The sequence below is a fragment of the Talpa europaea genome (genome assembly GCF_964194135.1).
Source record: "Talpa europaea genome assembly, chromosome: 3".
In the NCBI taxonomy this organism is placed as follows: Eukaryota; Metazoa; Chordata; class Mammalia; order Eulipotyphla; family Talpidae; genus Talpa; species Talpa europaea.
Window position 1 is genome coordinate 141,213,394 of NC_140069.1, and position 21,807 is coordinate 141,235,200.

The 21,807-nt window shown below is 39.0% G+C and overlaps 1 protein-coding gene across 1 annotated transcript in view; it reads left to right on the forward strand.

The window, feature by feature from the left end:
• Positions 1-21,807, forward strand: part of UBN2 (ubinuclein 2) — a gene marked incomplete at its 3' end in the record, with an annotated part of 65,693 nt that overhangs the window by 13,701 nt on the left and 30,185 nt on the right. Inside the window, exons 3-6 of the mRNA XM_084229203.1 lie at positions 9,552-9,653; positions 13,841-13,978; positions 15,219-15,322; positions 17,631-18,120. Of these exons, the coding sequence (XP_084085329.1) occupies positions 9,552-9,653; positions 13,841-13,978; positions 15,219-15,322; positions 17,631-18,120 (834 nt within the window). The remainder of the gene's footprint in view (positions 1-9,551; positions 9,654-13,840; positions 13,979-15,218; positions 15,323-17,630; positions 18,121-21,807) is intronic.

Genomic DNA, 21,807 nt, shown 5'->3' on the forward strand with positions numbered 1-21,807 from the left:
CAGCGCGGCGCTCAACCCCCTGTGCCACCAGGGAAGCCCTGATTTGGGATTTCTTAAGAAAATGATCAGGCTGGGGCCTCTCTAGTGGCACAAGGGGTTATATCTAAGCATTATGAAGCAATCTGCAGCTACTGCAATACGAGTTGGATCCCTGCCAGGGAGCTGACCCACAAGGTGCAGCAGACCTCTCCTGTCTCTCCCACTGCTCCCCTCAGCAGTGTGTTTCAGTAGATCTGCCTGTTCTACTTCCCACTCTGTCTCTGGTGAATCCTCTCACCCCTTACACCTCTGGCCTACACCCCAGTTCTTGTATGCATAAATAAATGAATCTTTTGAAAAAAGAAAAAAAGAAAATCATCAGGCTGAAAGTGACCTGGGAGATACCCAATGCGAGGCTCTCATGAAAGATCACTCTTAAACAGCAAAGTTCTTTATTGACCTATAGTTTACTGTCCATAATTACTTTAATGTCCTGTAATTAAGGAGTAACAAATTCAGATGTTGCCAAGGTCCTTACTGATCAGTCAATGAAGCTGGTCGGATGGACAATAAATGGGGGGGATTGTCCCAACTAGGGGACTGCCCTCTCTAACACGGCTCCAGTCTTCAGACTTGGACTTAGTTGGCTGAGATCTTTCCATTTCACAAAAGACAGAAGTCTAATTTTCCTTGTAACATGTTTTGAATCTTGGCTAATTAAACACTGGGTCAAACAGATTAACATCTGTAGTCCAAATTCACTTCTCAAACTCTGTTTTGAGACCCTGATGTACTTGATTCACTCTTTCTTCTGACGCTCATCAATTCCTCTACTCTTACATTCTGCTCTTTTCTCTTTTGTGAGCAGAGTGGTTGGTGGGACATGTGGAGACGAGTGAGTTTGGAGGGAGTTTCAGAAAACCAAGCAAGTTAAACTCACTTGGGAATTTCCAGGGGTGGAGAAAGTAAGATGCCTGGAGCTGAGGCTGGGCTGGTGGGCGATGTTGATGATGAGTTCTGTGGCTTGTTGAAAACCCTGCTGTGGCCAGGAGCAGTATATGGGCTTTTGTGGTCCTTAGTATGTGTTGCTTGTAGTAGGTTGCTGGTGCCGGAGAGGAGTGGTATGACAGGATGCTACTTGAGAGGAGAAAGGCTAACCATGGTACACAGGGTGTGTCCTAATCTAATAGATGAAAAGCAGTGACAACAGGAATTATAGGGAGCATAGAATTATAAAAGGAACATCCTGTCTTAAGTGGTTTGTTTGTGTTTTTCTCCCCTATTCTGTCCTATTTTTATTGCCAATGTCCTATTTCCTTTTGTGTTACTCTTCAGGTGGTGACAGAGTGTATTCATCAGTTGCTAAATGTTTTTTGGGAAAAGGACAGTGCTTAGTTTTTACCTAGAACTTCCTGAACTGGGTTGTTGGATGTAAATCTTATTAAATAGCTAATTTCCACTGTTATATAATCTTCAGTTTATCTTGTTGGTTACTGTAGAATGGAATAGGATATAGTATAAAGAGGCCTTCATGCCTTACTTCGGCTCTCATTTAAGGCTTAATAAACGTGTTTAGGTTAAACATCCTAGTTTCCAACTCAGTTTTTGGTGGTTTGTTTCTAGGTTGTGTAAACTTATTCTGAGGCCATATGTACTCTAAGCTGGCATTATGGGTATAGACTTATTCTCTGAACTGTCTGGGATTTAGGTTGACCTGTGGTGATTAGAAGATTCCTTTTAGTCATTTTTTTTCTCACTGTGTTACCCCGACCTTTTTGAAAGATCATGCTTATTCTGGAAATGGATATAAAGGCAGTTCTCTAAATGAAAGTGCTTAGCACAGTATCTGGTACCTAACAGGCTCAGTTTCAACTATTGAATTGGAATGACTCCCTGAAAGGAAGACTTGTATTATGCAAGGCATTTATTACCCTTTGAAATCACATTAATGCTTAAATCTGTGTGATTTTCATTTATTTTAAAAGTTTCATATTTATCTTAAAAGGAAGGATACAGGGAATTTGATGGTGTAAAAGTAATGCTGAATAGTCTGGTGAACAGTTGATCAGATGGAGTCAGCAGTGTTTTTACTAAACAAAGAATATATAAAAAGGTGATTTTTGTTTTGTTTTATGTTTGTTTTGGTAATGTTGATATACAACACTTTACTTTTCAGGGTTATAGGTTCACATTTCTACTAATGTTTCCTCTCAAGACCCTCTCATCACTAAAGCACCAAAGGTCTTCCACTGTTATGGGGCAACCCCGATATAAAATGGGTTGCCTGGCTGTGGGTCCTCATAGTTCACTGACCCTACTCGTTAATCCTGTTCTCCTTCCCTCTCTGGTGGTAGCCTCAGTTCTGCAGTCAGATTTCAAGGGCTTATTTTGGTTTCTTTTTATCTGTCCCTTTTTTAATTCCATGATGAATGATATTATCTGGTATTTGACTTTTTCCTTCTGACTTATTTTGCTTAACATAATCCCTTATGTTATTTTAGATGGCAAGATTTCCTCCTTTTTATATGTGAGTAGTATTCCATTATGTGCACTCACCGTATCTTCTTAATGCACTCCTCTGTCCTTGGGCATTCTGCTTGTATCCATAACCTGTCTATTGTAAATAGTGCTGTGATGAACATAGTGCATATATAGTGTTTTCTGTGTTCTTTGGGTTGATATCTAGAAGTGGACCAGATGGCAGGTCTCTTTTGTAACTGTCTGTGCCCTCTTGACTAGCACCCTAAGTCCTTGTGCAGCTATTTACCAATTCTCTGGTGCCCTTTCTTACTCGTTATACACACTTGGTTTATATTTCTCATGTGCATAACCATTTTTAATGTGATTCACAGTGCTTTCTACATACCAGGAATTTCTGAAGACTTCATATTCATCATTTTTTCTTCCGTTATATCCCTAGCATAGAAGATATTATGAAACATATATATCCAATAAGTATCAGATTATCTTGTGACATTACCCCGATTTGTAGAAAAGTGAATTTTTTTAATGGCTTTTAAAACTGATTTTGTCCAGATATGGTTTTTTTTTTTTAAGATTTATTTATTTATTTATACAAGCACTAGGTGCAGTCAGAAGTGCGGGAGGGTGAAAGAATTCACCAGAGCCAGAGTGGTGTACCGAAGTACACTGCTGAGGGGAGCAGTGGGCGGCAGGAGAGGTCTGCGCGCCATGTGGGACCCTCGCCCAGCGGCTGGGGATCGAGCTGGCGCTGCAGAGGCTGTGGGCAGCTTCGTAACCCAGCGCTCAACCACTGCACCACCGGGGAGGCCCCAGATATGTTTTAAAGAATGTCAACATTCTAGAATTTCTAAGGGGAGAAAAATCTGTTTTGTCAAAATCTTTTTTTTTAAGGTTTATTTATTTATTAAGTATTTATTTATTTATTTATACAAGCACTGGGTATAGTCAGAAGTGTGGGAGGGTAAGAGAATTCACCAGAGCCAGAGCGGGGAGCAGAGCCGGCAGAAGGACCGAGGTACACTGCTGAGGGGAGCAGCGGGCGGCAGGAGAGGTCTGCACGCCATGTGGGACCCTCCTCTGGTGGCCGGGGAGTAGCTGGGGATCGAACCAGCGCTGCAGAGGCTGCGGGCAGCTTCGCAATCCAGCGCTCAACCGCTGCGCCACCAGAGAGGCCCTGTTTTGTCAAAATCTTAAAAAAGATGTAAAATAATGGTACCTCTTTAATAAAAATAAATGAAAGAAATTCTTGTAATCCAAACAAGAAAAAAATCCTCGAATAGCTATAATTTCTAATGACTGTTTTTTTTCATAGTAAATAATACTCACTTAAGTGGAAAGGAAATGTATTTTGTAAACTGAAATAATACGCAGCACTGTATAGAGAGAGCATTAACCTGGAAGAGACTGGATGGAAAGGGGTGCCAGCCAGGGGCTTCTTTACCTCCCCCACATAGTGCTTGACTTATGTAGGGTGTGGCCGATAGGATGGTGTTTCTTCTTTGAGGAAAGGAGGGTGCACTGAGGCAAGCATGAGCAGAAACAAAAAACTTGTTTACTGGGCTTCATTTTTTTAGGAAAGGGCAAATGTTAATTTCCAGGCTGGGAAAGATACATACCTTGCTCTATAATCTTTGTAGGTGATTTGTGTATGAGAAAGGCAGGAGTTTAGGAGATTTAAGATTTTATCATAAGGAAAATGCCTTTTTGTCTGAAGTCTGAGGGTCACTCCAGGGGGGCGGTTGTCAGTGCTTAGGGCTGAGTGCAGCTCTTCACAGCAGGCCTTTTATCTGCTGACTGCCTCTGCTTCTTTTTGCTCACATTTTCTCCATATTTATTTTGTTTTCTTTCACAATTTTTATACTTACAATAATATGGATTGATTTAACTGACCATCCACACTTACTGAGGGTGGAACTTCCTTGGGAATTTCCTCAGCCAGTTTTCCTGTTTTCGCCTTATGTCAAGTCTGGTCCCAAGGATCTGCTTGGTGGGGCTTTAGGTAAGGCAGTTTGGGCAAACTTGTTAACACCAGCACAAAATAAATTCTCCTTACAAAGTACAAATACCAGTGTATTTAGGTTGTGTGGACCAGCAACAGTATGATGCTGTGTATACAATAAAAATTTTAAAAAGTAATAACCTTTTAAAACAAACCAAGGTTGGGGAGTTGTCTTAAATGTAAAGGGCAAGGAAGAACTCTCAAACAATAGTTTCTTTATTGCTATTACCAGTTGGAATTGCTTGCTATGACATGCCCTTTTAATTTCTTGGCCTCAATGAGCTAAATAAATTCTCTTTAACTTCTTTAAATCCCTTAGGAACAGTAGAGTATCAGCAATTTCAGGGTATTTGGGAGGAAGGTACTAAATCCATAAGTAGTGATTATAGTAATGTGTAGACTGTTTGTGTGCTGTGAAATCAGCTCTTGGCTGTCTTTCCACTGACTTAAATCTCTGTCATTTTCTGTTGGTAGATTAAGGAAATCAGCAGATGCAGAGAAAGATAAGGTTGTGATGGGATGGGACAAATAAGGAGATTTTGACCAGGTTGCATTTTCTTCTCAGTTATAAGACTGGCGTCTTAGCAGTTCATGGCATAGTGATCAATGAAAGTTGGTTATTAGTTAGGTTTCCTATTACCTGGAGGCAGTAGGGGACCCTGTACTAAGAATGTCTTGTTTGTTTGTTTTCCAGCTTGGTATTACAGTGTAATCAGACTGCATTGGCTCGAAACACTGATTATCAGGTTAAACAAGTACTAGTGACTCAGTAAGTCATTTTCTTGAGTCATAAGTGATCTATTTAGGGCACTAGGGGAGTGAATTTAAAGATGTTTCTTCATTTTAGGTAGAGCAGAATTCAAAGGTTTTTTAAATTTGGGAAATGTTTTATATTTTATGAGATATATTTATTGTGAAGCCTATGTAACGTCAGCAACGGCAGAGGTCCAGAGATTGTCATTCGGTTGCAGTACTCTTGCTAAGGATGTGGAAAGACAGTAGTTCAGAAGATGCCCAGTAGGAGTCATGTTTACTTATTTAGCCATTTACCGCATGTTGTAGGTTGTGGACCCAGAACTATTAACAGTAGCCCTAGTTTCCTGTGGTTACCTTGGACTAGACTGAAGTCATCCTGAATCTCCCTAATTGTATGTAATTTATCTGTCCTTCTGTATCTGTGCCGATTGCAACACAATCTATTTGGGCTTTTTTGTTTTCCCTTGATGAATCTTACTGGCAGCTAGTTATGACTCAACGAAAAACATGTTGGGAGAATAGGGGAAAAAAGATCATTGTGATTTTAAGTGGAAAATATCAAGGGAAATAGGGTTGAACTGTGAATGGTGGGAGGATTCAGAGAGGGACAAGACATTATGCCAAATAAGGGAAAAGCATGAGGAAAGGTGTGTGTGTGTGTGTGTGCACGCACATGTGTGTGCACACGCGTGTGCACTGGCAGAGTGTGGAGGGATGCAGAGCAGGGAGTGCATAGATAGATTGACTGACTTGATGTGTTCAGATTAGAAAATGGTAAGAAAAGAAAAGGCTTAGGAAGGGTTTTAGATTTATCTCTTTTTTTTTTAATAGAGGCATGTTTTATTTATTTGTTTGTTTGTTTATACAAGCACTGGGTACAGTCAGAAGCGCAGGAGGGTGAGAGAATTCACCGGAGCCAGAGCAGGGAGCAGAGCAGGCAGAAGGACCGAAGCACACTGCTGAGGGGAGCAGCGGGCGGCAGGAGAGGTCTGCACGCCATGTGGGACCCTCCTCGGGTGGCCGGGGAGCAGCCGGGGATCGAACCGGCGCCGCAGAGGCCGCGGGCAGCTTTGCAACCCACACTCAACCTCTGCGCCACCGGGGAGGCCCTAGATTTATCTTACATGAAGGATGCTGCTGAAGCATTTTGAGCAGTGAAATGATATAAAATGGTATTTTGGAAATATTAATTGATATTATGCAGTGTAGATGGAATTAGCTTTAGGACATCCTTTTCCCCCTAACAGATTGAGGATAAATATGAGAGAGGAGAGGCTAACTAGGGCATTCATTACATTTAAGTGAAAAAGAATAGCCAGCATTATAGTAGCACTTAGAATGGAAAGGAAACTGTAGATATGAATAATTGTGTGAACAAAGGTTTCTAGGGAGAGAGTTGAAATAGAAATAAGAGGGTTTTTAAATCATTGAAGTCTTAATTTAAATAAATGTGGTTCATCCATTTTAAGTGTGCAATTTGATGAACTTTGACAAGCTCAGAAAGTTTTATCCCCACTACCACAATCATTATATAGAACAATTTACCACTTTCTAGATCATCCTCTTCCTCCATCCAGCCCTAACCCTTGACAACCTCTGATTTACTTGCTATCATTTTAACTTTGTTTTTTTTCCCCCTTTCCAGAGTTTTCTGTAAATGAAGTTTTTTACAGGCTTTTGTGTCTGGCTGCTCCCCCTCATCCTTATCTGCGCATAAATGTCTCAGGAAAGCCTTGATTAGATCCACAATTCTCAGTACCACTTGGATTCTCCTTGCTGTCATTTATCACAACTGGCATTATTTGTTTAATCTTTCTCCTCTCCATAATACTTGTAAAATCTATAAATGCCAGCATGTGGTAGGTGCTCAGTAAATTCCTTGAGTAGATTACCTTGTTTTAAGTTCCTTAAGGACAGAGACTTTTCCTATTTAAATTTAAATTCCTCCTGACATTTCACATTGCTTTGTACAGCATAAATTCTTAACAGATATGTATGAATCCCTGTAGTGGCTTAAAATCAGCAATATATTGATAATTGCATGGAATTATCAGGTCAAATATGTGAAGTTTAAAGGATTATTTTAGATATTTTTATTCTGACATTAATACTTCATTGAAAGTTTGGAAAACAGAAGAGCTAAAAGAAAAAAATGTTCAGAGGGTGGTAGAGAGCGCTCAGACCTTCTCTGAGTGTGCCATCGCGAGCTCCCACCAGCTGCGTTGGAGCCTCTGTCCTTGTAGAATCTTTTTTTTTTTTTTTTTTTTTTTGTCCTTGTAGAATCTTAAAAGTTAGTTATTTGGTAGATGAAATTGGTATCTTATTTTCCTTCCATTTATTTGATTTACTCAGTTACAATGCTGCTGTTTTCCTTGTTAAGTTCTTAAATCCATGGGGAGGTTGCTGAACATTGCTGTCCATTTATCTGTTTTTAGGTTTTTCCCATCTGTTTTGACTCCCTAACTTGAAATGTATTTGCTAGGTGGCAGGACTAGTTCTCTTTATTAGTTTTTATCTATGGGTTTTTATCTTTTTAGAGTGACTCTTTTTCTCTCCTTCCCTTCTCTTCATACTCTCCCCCTCTTTTCTTTCTCACGCCCCCTCCACACCCTTTTGGGTGAAAGTCTTTATGTACTACTTAACTGCTTGTGTGTGACCTTTTCTCGGTAGAATAACTGTTATCCTAGAAATACCTCTTTCCCTCCCCTGACTTCTGATTCTCAGTGTATAACCTAGTGTAAATGTTGCAGACCTGGCGAAAAAAAGACCGTAATAGATTGCATCTCGACACACAGTTGTTGGGGGTGGGGGTGTATGCTGCATGTTACAGTATGTTTGTGTATGCCGTTAAAAGTTGCCAGCGTCATTTCTTGGAAAGAATTGTTCTTATATATTCACACTGTAGTGATGCTCCTTGTGTTGATAGTGTGGTGGTGGTTACTGAAAAGTATACAGTAGAGTCATAGTTTGTCTGGGGGGTTAGGCTTTTTTTAGCTTTAATGTGTAATACAAACAGTATTTCATGAGAATTTTCAAATTACTTAGAAAGAATAGCTCTTGGTACATTTGGTATTTTTTTCCTTGAGCACTGGAACAGGTTGTTATTTGTTTGCATGAAAATAAGATGAAGCAATTTACTTCCATTTAGGAGCCATGTTGCACAAAAAGTATCCTTTCACCATTGAAATCATGCTTTGCATTCATATCTTGCCTCTGAGGCTTCCTGCTGGGCTGACTCTGGCTTTTCTGTGGCACCTTGGTAGGCAGAATCCATAGCTCCAATTGTTTTCTTCCCTTTCTCTTTTTTGAGCATGCTGTTCCTCACCTCCATGTGGTGTTCTTGTACCAAAAAAATCAGGGGCTGTGGGGGGAGAGCAGGGAGGGAGAGTTGGGGGGCATATGTAAATCAGAAAGATTGAAGAGTACAGGTGAATTTGAGTGAGTACATTAGAGTATCTAAAATAAGCCTTGAAAACTCATTTTATCAGTGCCACCCGGTGCCTTGTGGTAATAGATCACGCAGCCATAGTTATCAACACTAAGAAATTGACATTGGCACAGCACAGCTGACCACAGATCTTCTTCAGATTTTGCCAGCTTTTGTGTGCACTCATTTTTATTTTTCTTATGTATTTATAACATATAATTCTGTGATGTTAAAAGCATAGTTTTCAGAGTTGTGGATTTACAGAAAAGTTGTAAAGATAATACAGAGTTCCTCTCTAGTCCTCACCTTCTTTCCTTGTCACAGCTCAAATCTTAAAGTATGTTTCTTACAATTATCTGACCTAGATGGGCCCTTTCCTATTAAACCCCACACTTGACTCAGATTTTACTATTTTGGCCCTTATGTCCTTTTTCAGTTCCTGGAGCCTGCTCAGAATACTGCATTATTCTTTGTCATTATGTCTCTTAGGCAAATCTAGACTCTTAACAGTTTTTCAGATATTTCTTATTTATGATAATTTTGACAACTCGGAGGAATTCTTATTAGTGGTTTAGGGAATGTCCCTCGATTTAGATTTGTCTGCAGTTTTTCTCATGGTTACACTAGGGTTATAGACTTTTGAGGCAAATATAGCAGAGTACATCGGTGCCCAGCCGGGGTACTGGCAGCAAGATTTTGCACTGTAAAGTTACTTTGTCCCTCCTTTTCACACACTGCTCTCTGGGAGCAAGTTCCTAAATACCGTTTACATTCAAGGACATGGGGGGCTTTAATTCAACTTCCTGGAAGGGATATTATTTAGAAAAATTACTTGCACTTGTTCTAACAGGTATTTTAGAAAACAGCATGAGTACTGAACCAGTCTAATACATTTGTTCTTTGCAGGGTGGGAAACCCCGTAAACACCGGAAGGATCGGCTACAAGATTTAATTGACATAGGCTTTGGCTACGATGAGACAGATCCGTTTATTGATAACTCAGAGGCTGTGAGTAATGTAGCTTTACTATAACAGTGTTTCTTTGTTGTTGTTGTTGTTTTATGATACTAGAAGTCAAAAGTAAAATAACTGAAATAGATCAGCAAATGGTTTTTGTTAAGTTATTGATATATAATTAAATTGTTCTCAGTTTTATACTCTTACAAAAGATCGAGCATCGATGTACACTGATCTTTGTGTCCTGAGTAAACATGATGTAGGATATTTATAGTGTGCAGACATATGTGTAGGATAATTTTCTAGCAACAGAATTTGCATCTTGGTGTTTGCATTTTGAGTATTTGTTGGTTTTGCCAAACAGGTGTATTTTGAAATGACCTCCAGATAAGCACCATGAACTCTTGAAGATTGGAGCTACTGGGTTGAATAAAATCTGGCAGAGAGCTTTAAAATCTACTTAATGTTTTAGAGCTGCCAAGCCTTTCTGCAATGGCAGTGATTGATTGCTGGCTTTTACCCCATCTGTTCCGGTCAGGTCTACAAGTTTCACCCTAGAATCGGCTCTCGCTCCTAAAAGAAAATGGAATTTAGAAGTGCATTTAAGGACTGCAGCAGATCACTGATCACATAGTAAATGAATGGGGGTGTGTTATGTTTTAGAGTAAGTAAAGTGTACGATCTTAACATTCTTCTCAGTGTACTAGAGTCATCAAGCTCGGGGGTTATGATATCCTCTGCTCTGTGTGGTGGTTACTTAGGATAAACAGAAAATTACACTACGCTGTTAAACCACCCACAAATTAGTGCAGCTTTTCCCTATTACTTGGTAGTATAGATGATGACAAGGCATCTGGTGCTAGGAGAGTGACGTGAAGTAGTTGGCAGCATGATGCACTTTGGAGGCCATGTCATACTCCTAGATTATTTTGATGTCCTGCCATGCACTGGTTTGCCATATCAGGCAACCTGACCTGCAGAAGTAAAATAACTATAATGTCCTTAGGAGTAGCGAGGCCTCCCTGTCACTAAAAAGATTGTTGACCAGCGTGGGGTGTTTTCCAGAGTCTTGACCTTGATTTGGAAATCAAGTCAGTAGTCCTAGATTCTGGTCCTGACTTGGTTTCTCATTTCCTTTTGACCAGGAACAAGTCTTTCAAGCATCACCCAATTTTATCTGAATTACTCTGAGACTCAGATAATGATGTCCTGAAAAGCATAAAGCAAGTGTAAAGTGGTACTTTTAGTGTTAACACAGGTAAAGCAGATTTTGAATCATAATAACTCAAGAAGGCACTTGACCGTATATAAATGGACATTGCATCTACTCTTTCATGTTACATATACTTACGCTTATATAAACAGCATGTTTAAAATTAATAAACATATTTTTGAGAACAGTTTTAGGTTAACAGCAAAGCTGAGTGACTGGTACAGAGATTTCCCATAGGCTCCCGTCCCCACATATGCACAGCCTCCTCCCCCTGCTAGGCTGGTCCATTAGATGTGAATGAACTGATACTGATCTATCTTCACCCAGAGTCAGTTGTTTACCTTCAGCTTCACTCCTGGTTGCTTACATTCTGTGGGTTTTGGCAAATGTATAATGACGTGATCCACCAATATGGTATCATACAGTATAGTTTCACTGTCCTAAAAAGAAAAATCTGTGCTTTGCCGATTCATCCCTTCCAAACCCCTGATAACCACTAATATTTTTTCTGTCCATAGTTTTGTCTTTTTAACAATGCCATATAATTGGAATCACTATATGTAGCCTTTCATAAACAGCATTTTTAATAATTTATTTTGTTGTGGTTGGAATATTGTATAAAATGTTTTTCAAACTGACTGTTATAGCCCATAACTGGATTACATTGATTTAGAGAGTGTGGCCAGCACTTTTAAAGAACAAGGAAATAGAATAGAATAGGAACTGTCATAGTAAATCACTGGTAGATTGTGATTGTGTGTGTGTGTGTGTGTGTGTAAACACTGGATTTTGAGTTGTATTTACCGCTTGGATTATGGTGAAGAAAATTTGAAATCTACTGCCTTAATAAATAATAAAGTTCATCAGCATATGTTGAATGAAAGTTGCACAAGTAATTGCTACATTTATAGGACAGCTAGCAACCTGTTTTATAAAAGGAAATTGGACTAAAATACAGGGTATTTACTTGCAAAATAATTTCATATCATTGTTCTTCATAGATTGTTTGGTTCTTTTTATGAGATAATTGACATAAAGCAATTATGATCCATCCAAATGATTCTTTGTTCTTTTTGCTTTGATTTGTCTTTTTTATGGATTTATCAGCAAGCTTTTACTATTCATAAACTATTTGATAGTGTATAAAATAATTCTAGCTAATTTTCAGAATCATCTACTACTTATTACTTTAAATACCTGAAAATAAATGCTTCTGAAGATTATTTTTAGTCACACATTTATGCTGCCAAACTCTAAAAAGACTGAAAGAAAATGTTTTTCTTTATTATTAATAAACATTAACAGGCGGGTGTTATACCCCAAAATACTGATGTTAAATGACTTGTTTTGGGTCACAATAGCAAAGGATTTAAATCCAGGCCTTCTGATTCTCAAGTTCAGTGCTCCATTGCCTCATAAAACATTCTACTGGAAAGGCTGCATTAAATGTGCATATAGCAAGTTTGTTCTGCTGAAGAGTGTTCCAATAGGGGAAGCTCAGCCTGTGCAGCAGATGTGGAGCACATCTCAGCCCTGCAATCTGGTGATGAGTGTTTCCCCCGTGAGAAACTGCTTGGTGTAGTGGGGGGGCTGGGAGTCAGCCACTGACTCTGCCATCAACTCATTGAATTGCTTTGGTGAGGTTCTTAATCTCACTGAATCTGGTTTTCACTTATAAAATGGGAATATTAGCTTTCCCCAGCTCAGAGAGTATCAGGAGGACCAAGTGAAATAATTTATACGAAGACACAATTAAGATCATAAAGTAGTGTGCACAGATGTAAGCCAACAGTACAGGTGTATTTATCTTACCACAGTTAAACATTTTCAAACTAATTTCTACAGTCTTTTTATGTTCAGCCTTTACTCCGCATGTCACTCCTTTACTGTACATTGTACTAGACTCCGTTCTGCGGGTCTCCCCTACCTATGTTTATAGGAGCCCACCAACGGGAGCAAGAAGGAAGGATTGTATTTCCTTTTTCTTTTTTTTTCTCCTCACTTTCTTTTTTATTTAATATAATTAAGTCAAACATTCTTTTTTCCACTTTCCATATAACTTAAAAGGATACAGGTTGAAATCACAATGTTTGTTCTTAACCTTAATCCCCCCCCCCCCCCAATCTAGCATGTTATGAATATTCCTTGCCCAGGGCAAAGAACTCTCCTTAAAAGTCTGCCTTTCTTACAGACTAACTGTATAATACGAAGAATCCATAAGTAGTGCTCTGAGGACCCAGGCAGTTGCTATCTTGCTTGGGTTGGAGTAGTAGTTCTTTTTCTCACACTATAAATTCCTTCATTTGGTTAAGATTTAACCTTTGTTTAACGTTTGATTTTTGTCCATCTTCATGAGGTGAGATAATGGTAAACATTAAAATCCAGGCTTAGAGGGCATCAGGTTTTGGGTCAAGCCTTCACTCTGATTTAGACAATTTGAGTCCCTTGCTCAAAGCAATGTGCTGGGCTCATTATATAAGCCCTCAGTGTGAGCTAACTCAACTGGGAAGTTGGGAAATGATTTTTCTGCTTCCCTTTACAACTCAAATATGCTGTTTTTCTTTTTAATGTTTAAAATGTTCCTCCACTTGAAAGCTTAGAATGGAGACAGAAGAAATAATTTTGTTATTCTTTATAATCTCTGTATGAATAATAATATGTACTAATAGGGTAGGAAATGAAATTCTTTGGATGTGTAGTCATCTGTCTTAACTTGTTTTTCATCAGAATCATTTATCATTAGAAATAGTAGCAACAATGATCCTTAAATTTTTCTCAGTAGATGATATACTTAGAATTTACTTCATTATTTCAGAAGTTCCTTTCTTATTAAATGCTGAATGATCAGAGCTCATCATTCTATTCCAAATATTTACTTTTTCTAAATTTATTCTATAAACATTCTTGTTGTACTCAGTTTTGCAGGTAGTATTTGAGGAAGATGCTAACATTGTGATTAAATTTCTTTGACATTTGTTGAATTAAAGACAGCAGGAAATATCTGAAACTTTCTTTTTCAATTTAGTATGATGAATTAGTTCCTGCTTCTCTAACAACAAAATATGGAGGCTTTTATATCAACACTGGCACGTTACAGTTTCGCCAAGCTTCAGATACTGAAGAAGAAGATATTACAGACACCCAAAAGCACAAGCCACCCAAAGTGAGTTTCTCCAACATTGCAACGGTGATGAAGGAGCTCAAGCAATCGGATATACTTTTCAACTTTATTTGTGCCACAGTTGTGAATAAAAGGAAAAGCAAAATGTTAATCATTGTTTACTGAATCTACAATTAATTACATGCTTTAAAGTAAAATTAATGTAATATGTGAAAACTAACATTTACATCACAATATAATTGTATTTTGTTTTAAGCCTTGTCTTTCCATATGTGGCCTAATAATCTACTCTTTGGGAGGATGAAGTTAAGTTTCTAGGATGGATTAAGACTTGGTACAGAAACATTACCTTTCTTAAGATGTAATTTATAAAGCAAAGTCTGTTGAACATACACATTATATTTGGGAACTGGATGGAATGTCCTTGGATAAGTCTTTCTTAAAGTATGATCCTAAGACTTACACCAAAATGTTTGTTTAAAAAGCAGATTAGAGGGCCTCCCTGGTGGCTCAAGGGGTTAAGCACCACACTATGAAGCAATCCGCAGCCACTGTAGCATGAGTTCCATCCCCGGCTAGGGAGAAACCCATGTGGTGCAGCAGACCTCTCCTGCCTCGCCCACTGCTCTCCTCAGCAGTGTATTTCAGTCAGTCTGCCTGTTCTGATCCCCACTCTGTCTCTGGTGAATCCTCTCACCCCCACCCCCACCGCCCCGCATCTCTGACCTGTACCCCAGCTCTTATATGCATAAATAAATAAATCTTTTTTTAAAAAAAAACAGATTATAGGGGGCCTCCCTGGTGGGGCAGGGGGTTAAGTCTTAGCACTACAAAGCTATCCACAGCCACTGCAGCAAGAGTTCGATCCCTAGCCAGGGAGCTAACCCAACATGATGCAGCAGACCTCTCCTGACTCTCCCCCTGCTCCCTCAGCAGTGTATTTCAGTAGATTTGCCTGTTCTGCTCCCCACTCTGTCTCTGGTGAATCCTCTCTCACACACACACCTCCCAGCACCTCCCGTCTACACCCCAGCTCTTGTATGCATAAATAAATAAAATCTTAAAAAATAATAATAAAAAGTAGAATATGAGGCCTTACCTCAGATAACTGCATCAAAATCAGAAGTAGAAGTACTCATGGACCCCAAAAATCTGCATTTTCAATAAGCAGTGCACATTGAAAGTTGAGAAAAGCTACTTTGGGTGAATGCTGAGTTGATAACATCAGAGAGTAAAAGTATTGATCCTTCAGTGAGCAGTACCTTCTTTTGTCACTTTGCAGATTCCCAAAATAAAAGAAGATGATATTGAGATGAAGAAGCGGAAACGGAAAGAGGAAGGGGAAAAGGAGAAGAAACCAAGGAAAAAAGTTCCCAAACAGCTGGGGTATGTGAAGTCAATTATAATAAGCGAACTAGTGCCATAGGCTGACTAGCTCTCCTTTTAGAAAGATATTTAGCACAAATTAATTCAGCTTAGCTGGCTCTAATTTAATGCAGTATAATGTCAATGACTAACATATTAGTAATACTGTATTTATGAAAAAATAAGTAGGAGGCTTTGTCATCTTAGAGATTCATGCATGGTGTTTTAGAACAGTACATGTTTGTTCATTAAGTATTTCACTCACTGCAACTTTTTACCAGCAAGAACAGTTTGGAAAGGTGGTATAAACATTGAACAAGTAATTTTGATCTTTTTTTTTTTTTTTTTTAAAGGGAAGGTTTATTAGGAAAAGGGACAGAAAAATAAAGGACACTTGCATAGACACAGCGCACAGGAAGAGCTGCCCCAGGAGGGACAGGTTTGCTAAGAAAGGCCTGCATGGTTGCATGCGGGCGGCCTTGACAGGTCACAGGCAGGCAGGAAGGCCGCTGCCCTGCAGAGGGACAGAGTTGGTGAAAAGAGGCACCTGCATAGTCACAGGTGGGCAGTGGGATTGCTGCCTATTTTGATCTTTTTGTAATAAAACTAAGTTTAGATGCCAGGGAGTTGAGGGTTGGCATTAATCTACGTCAATTGTTTTATTATGGTTTTAATATAAAAAAGTCATTGATTTTATTTAGCTATTCTTAATGCGCTTCACATCGTAAGTAATGGTATTACCTGTAAAAACCAAGAATTTCTTAAAAGCATTAAAGTTATAAGAATAAAATTTTTATACCATTTTGTGCCGTCATAAAAACAACCCATTGCCTCTGCTTCTCTTGGCTTTTTTTTACATAACTGAGGTACAGAAACTTGCAAAAGGCTGAATTTCCCCCTTATTAGTATGGGAGGTGTATCTGAATTTTGGACTATGGGTATCTAAAAGGTTGATGTAGGGGGAGGTATTTATCCCCTGAAATTATTAAGGGAAAAAAATACATAAATACACATATACACATGTATACGTACACATATATAGATCACTAATGGTTGCTTTATTTATTTATTTTACGTTGGGGATCTCCTGGTAAGGACCAAACCTCTTGGACAAATTTTAAAAGACCTGTAACTCTCAAAAAAGGCTATATATTATTTACAAGCAAACTTTTTTTGGGAACAAAGACAAATGTAGTACCTTTTATTGAATTTGTCTTTCTCTCAAAATTATTCCTTACTTATTCAGCAAACATTTATTAAGTATTCTGTATATCAGGTACTGTTCCTGGTTTTGGGTATATAACAGTAAACCAAGTGTGCACCTTCTTTCCACATACTAGTAAACTTAGGTTCTCTGGTGCACTTCAAAGCATGTGAACCATAGAATTCAGAAAAGATTTCTTAGAAACAGAGACCATCCTTTTCACATAGTTCCTGGGGGAAACTATGTCATTGAGAAAGTTGTCATTGAAAATTGCGCATCTGTTTCATTGCCTCATAAAGCTGTTCCTAGAATCAAAAATCAAAAGTGATCCAAAGCGGGCCTCCCTGGTGGCGCAAGGGGCTGGGCACCGCACTATGAGGCAGTCCGCAGCCTCTGCGGCATGGGTTTGATCCCCGGCCAGCCAGGGAGCAACCCACATGGCGAAGCAGACCTCTCCTGTCGCACCTGCTGCTCCCCTCAGCAGTGTATTTCGGTCAGTCTGCCTGTTCTGTTCCCCACTTTGTCTCTGGTGAATCCTCTCATCCCCACCTGAATCTCTGGTCTGTACCCCAGCTCTTATGTGCATGGATAAATAAATCTTATAAAAAAATATCGAAAGTAGTGGCAAGTAGAATAGGACCCAATAGACAGGTGACATGGCGATAGCTGAAGACATACAGATGGGGGCACAGGGTTCTGTGTTTCCTTACTAGTTTAGTTTGGTTTAGTTGTAGCACAAACTACCTGGAGTACTAGTTTGAAGGTGTCCCTTGTGGGCTTCTTTGGTTGTGCAACAGCTCTCTTCTCAACAACAGTGCATTTCATTGCTAGGCTAATTCTTTATAGCTCTGCTAAAGAATGTGACTGTTCCGAAAAGGGTAGTAAGATTAACTGAGTGTATCTTTAGTCCTTTCGTTTTCTCCTTTCTAGTGGTCACGTACCTGTCTACTTACCATTGTCCAGATGATGGTGATGAAAAATGAAGGTGCTATTGTAAAAGTGTAATTTAATAAGAAATGTGCTCTCCTACCTATCAAATGATCATTTTAATTGTGCCTGCTTAATTACATAGAACTTTAAACTTTCAAGTCATATCTAGTTTAATTGAACACTTTTTCTTCACAGAGTTGTGGCTCTAAATTCACATAAGTCTGAGAAAAAGAAGAAACGTTACAAAGATTCGCTCTCTCTAGCTGCCATGATACGGAAATTTCAGAAAGAGAAGGATGCATTAAAGAAGGAGTCTAACCCCAAAGTCCCAGTGAACGTATCGACCTCGTCTCTGAATAAACCCCCTTCCACTGCTGTAGCCTTGGGAAATGATGTTTCAGACTTAAATCTGAACAGTGCTGATCCGGACCTCCCCATTTTTGTTAGCACAAATGAACACGAACTATTTCAGGAAGCTGAAAATGCCCTAGAGATGCTAGATGATTTCGACTTTGACAGATTACTGGATGCTGCTTCTGATGGGAGTCCTCTCTCTGAGTCAGGGGGAGAGAACGGAAACACCACCCAGCCGACCTACACCTCTCAGGTTATGCCCAAGGTGGTACCTACACTCCCAGAGGGTCTACCTGTCCTTCTTGAAAAACGTATCGAAGACCTCCGTGTAGTAAGTATGATAATCCACTTTTGTTTTTCATTTGCTGCACAAACAACAATAAATGCTTTTTTTTTTTTTTTTTTTTTAAGATTTGTTTATTTATTCATATAAGCACTGGGTACAGTCACAAGTGCAGGAGGGTGAAAGGACTCACCAGAGCCAGAGCGGGGAACAGAACAGGCAGAGTGACGAAATACACTGCTGAGGGGAGCAGTGGGCGCGGCAGGAGAGGTCTGTGTGCCATGTGGCACCCAAGCGCCAGCAGCGGGGGATCGAACTGGCGCTGCTGAGGCTGTGGGCAGCTTCGCAGCCCAGCGCTCAACCAGTGCGCCACCAGGGGAGGCCCAACAATAAATGCTTTTTTAAAGACAAAAAAATAATACAGCACAACTCTCCTACAAACAATGTTTTTGGGGTTTTATTTGGTATTTCCTTTTAGGCATTGGACATGTATATAATAGGCATTTTAAAAAACAGAAATATATTGTATATAACTATAGTTACAATGTGGATGCAGTGGGTTATTTCACTTCACCTTATATTTTTCTGCATAGGTTTCATAAATATAATTTCTGTAGTAATATCGTGGGAATGTACCTGAACTTGATCCAAGCTTTGCTGACATATAGGTATTTTATTATAATAGGCTTTACCAGCTAATCCAGGAAATTTGCCAGCTAATCCTCAGCTCTCGTAAGCCTTGTGTTTCACTAGGACAAACTGAAGAGTTGAACTTTTAGCGTGCCATAGTGGATTCCTCTCCAGAACAACCTGGATTCCTAATCTTCACTTGTTTAGCTACAAATCCGTGTCATATCCACTTCTCCATTTAATCTAAGAGAGAAGATGTTTTGATGTAAAACATGCCAAACCTCACTTTAAATGTCCTTTTGATTACTTTAGTGTGTTTTAACTCACGCCTTATGACAGTCCTCTTTTTTCCTGATGACAGAAATAGTACACACACAAATCCTTCATGATCTGATACTCTCCACGCCCAGCAGAGATAATTAGTGTCAAAGTACTGTGTGTTTCTCTAGATCTTAATTTATTTGCAAATATTACATTTCTTAAAATAATTGCTAATGGGATTGTAATGTATGGACTATTCTACATTTGCTTCTTTCTCCTATGATGACAGGAAGCTACTTAAATCATGCTTTAAATTTTATTCGCCATCTCTATTGTATTTATTTTTTTTGACCTCTTTCTAAATTTAAAAATCTGATTAGGGAAGCAAGAAATGTATCTTATTTTTCCAACAACTGGCCCATGGGTTTTATCAATTCTTTTTTATTTATTTATTTATTTTTAGTTCTTCAGTATTTCTTCTGAGGTTATGACTTAGTAATTTTTAATTTTATTTTAATGTATTCCATTCGTCCAGCACTTAGTGCTAAGTGCATTAAAGCATCACCATTGTTTCTTAGTGTGTAACTTGTTTTTAACCTTAGTTTTTGTTCTGTTTATATCTGTTATTTGGCCATAAGGTCCTTGATGACTACCTCTTCACTGTAATCATTTGAAAGTCATCCTTTTTGCACTATTAATGCTTTCGCCTCAAATTCTGTTTTACCTGGTTTTACCACAGACAGTTTGTCTTTATTTTTGCATGTTCAGTTTTTCTCATCATTTATCCTCAAACTTTGAGTTCCGTTTTTTGAGTTCTTTCTCTTATCGATAGCATACAAATGAAAATGTCTCATATGAGAGTATTTTCTCTCAGCAAGTGATTTTTGTCATACCTCTATAATGTACATACATTGAGGTGATTGATTTTTAGTCCGTTTTATTGTTCCTTTTGTCCTTTGTTTTCCTTTTTTTTGCTTTTTTCTGTACTTGTTATTTTTTGGAAAGTACACAGTCTGTACTTTCATTAATCGGATAGGTATTTAATCTTCTCACCCACTGTCTATGTGAAGTATGGGCATTGTGTCTCATGGGTAAGAAACTTAGTGGCACAGGTGAAATAGCCTGGCAGGTCCACATAGCCAGGAAGTAGTAGAGCGAGAGTTTAAGCGCTAGCGGTTCACCTGCCTCCAAAGTCTATGAATTTTGCTATTTTATGTTGCCCTAAAATCCTTACTTTCTTCTAGATTTTGAAAAGTGCTGATGGTGTAATCCAGGCTTTTCAATGATAACTATTTATTGAGCAAAAACCTGTACTGTGTGTTAATGCAGCGCTGCCATGCCCCACCATTCACAAGGCACCACTTGCCACCCAGGAGCTGGCACCTGATGAGGTTTAGTCTATTTTACATACATGTAGTCTAAACCTCCTGAAGGTAGGTTTCTTCCATTTAATACGTGAGGCAGGTAGTAGTCTTCCATTTCATAGACAAGGAAACTACAGTTCAGAGAGGGTGACATGATTTACCATAGGCCATATAATTTTGAAGTGGCTATAATTGGTTCAGAGTCAGGGTGTAAAGGCAGATCTGTCATGCTCCATTACGTACACTCTGTCGTGTCACATGGCATTCTTATTTAGTGTGTTCCAGGCATGTAAGGCTGTGTCATATCTCATGTACCAAAAACAATCATCTCCTTCTGTAATAGCCATTCCAGGATTAATGCAGCTGCTTCTTAACATCTTAGTAGAGCAGTCTCATTAAGGCACATTTTACTTATTGATTGATGTCTATGAGTTTTTCATATCTCTTCTTTGAAATATGAGATGATTTTTTTTTCTTTAGAAAATGAGAATTGATTCTTGCTAAAATACTTGTATCTGCCTGATAAAACAGTTTCTTCTTCTTGATCTTCTCTCATGAACATCATTCTACTGTCAACCTCTTGACTTTTTTTATTCCCTTAACTTTCAGTTTTCATTCTGGTTTTTGTCCTGTATTTCTGTCTCCTACACATCAGTCTTTGTCCTCTCTTAAAAGCTTGAAGGTGGGGCCTCCCTGGTGGTGCAGGCGGTTGAGCACAGTGCTGTGAAGCTGTCCACAGTCTGTGCAGCGCGGATTCGATCCCCGCCAGGTGTGGAGCAACCCACTTGGTGGTGCAGACCTATCCTATCACACCTGCTGCTCCCCTCAGCTGTGTGTTTCGGTCGTTTTGCCTGTTCTGTTCCCCACTCTGTTTCTGGTGAATCCTCTTACCCTCCTGCACATCTGGCCTGTACCAGTTCTTGTATAAATAAAATAAATCTTAAAAAAAAAAAAAAAAGCTCAAAGGTGGTCTCAGGTTTTCTTTTTCTATTTATAACATGAAAGATTGTCAGGGCTTAAGAGAGTTTTAACGTAGAGTCAGAATGGGTTGGCATGGGTGACTGGGTCAAGTCTCTTGATGGTTTATGTTTAGTAGATCTCAAGGTAAACTGTATCCTTGGTGACTTCCCCAGTAAATTTTGCTTATGGCAGGATGTCTTGGTTTGTATTTTGTTGTTTCTGGTCTGCTGGTTAAGGTGGCAGACAGAGTGATGAAAATATTATCCTTAAGCTCATTGAATTAATTTTTTTATCCCTTGATAATAACTTCAATAATATTTGATAATATTTCCACTGTTGGTAAGGAGGTAGAATTCAAACGGGCTGCAATAAGTCAAGTGTCTGTCCAGGGTGGCAGTATTGCACGGTTAATGACATAAAGCTTTTTTCCTGAGTTGGGGATCCACCTCTTAGCAGCAGCAGGGTGTTGTAACCTCTGTAAGATTTAGATTCTTTATTTGTGTGATGGGTGTTGCAATAC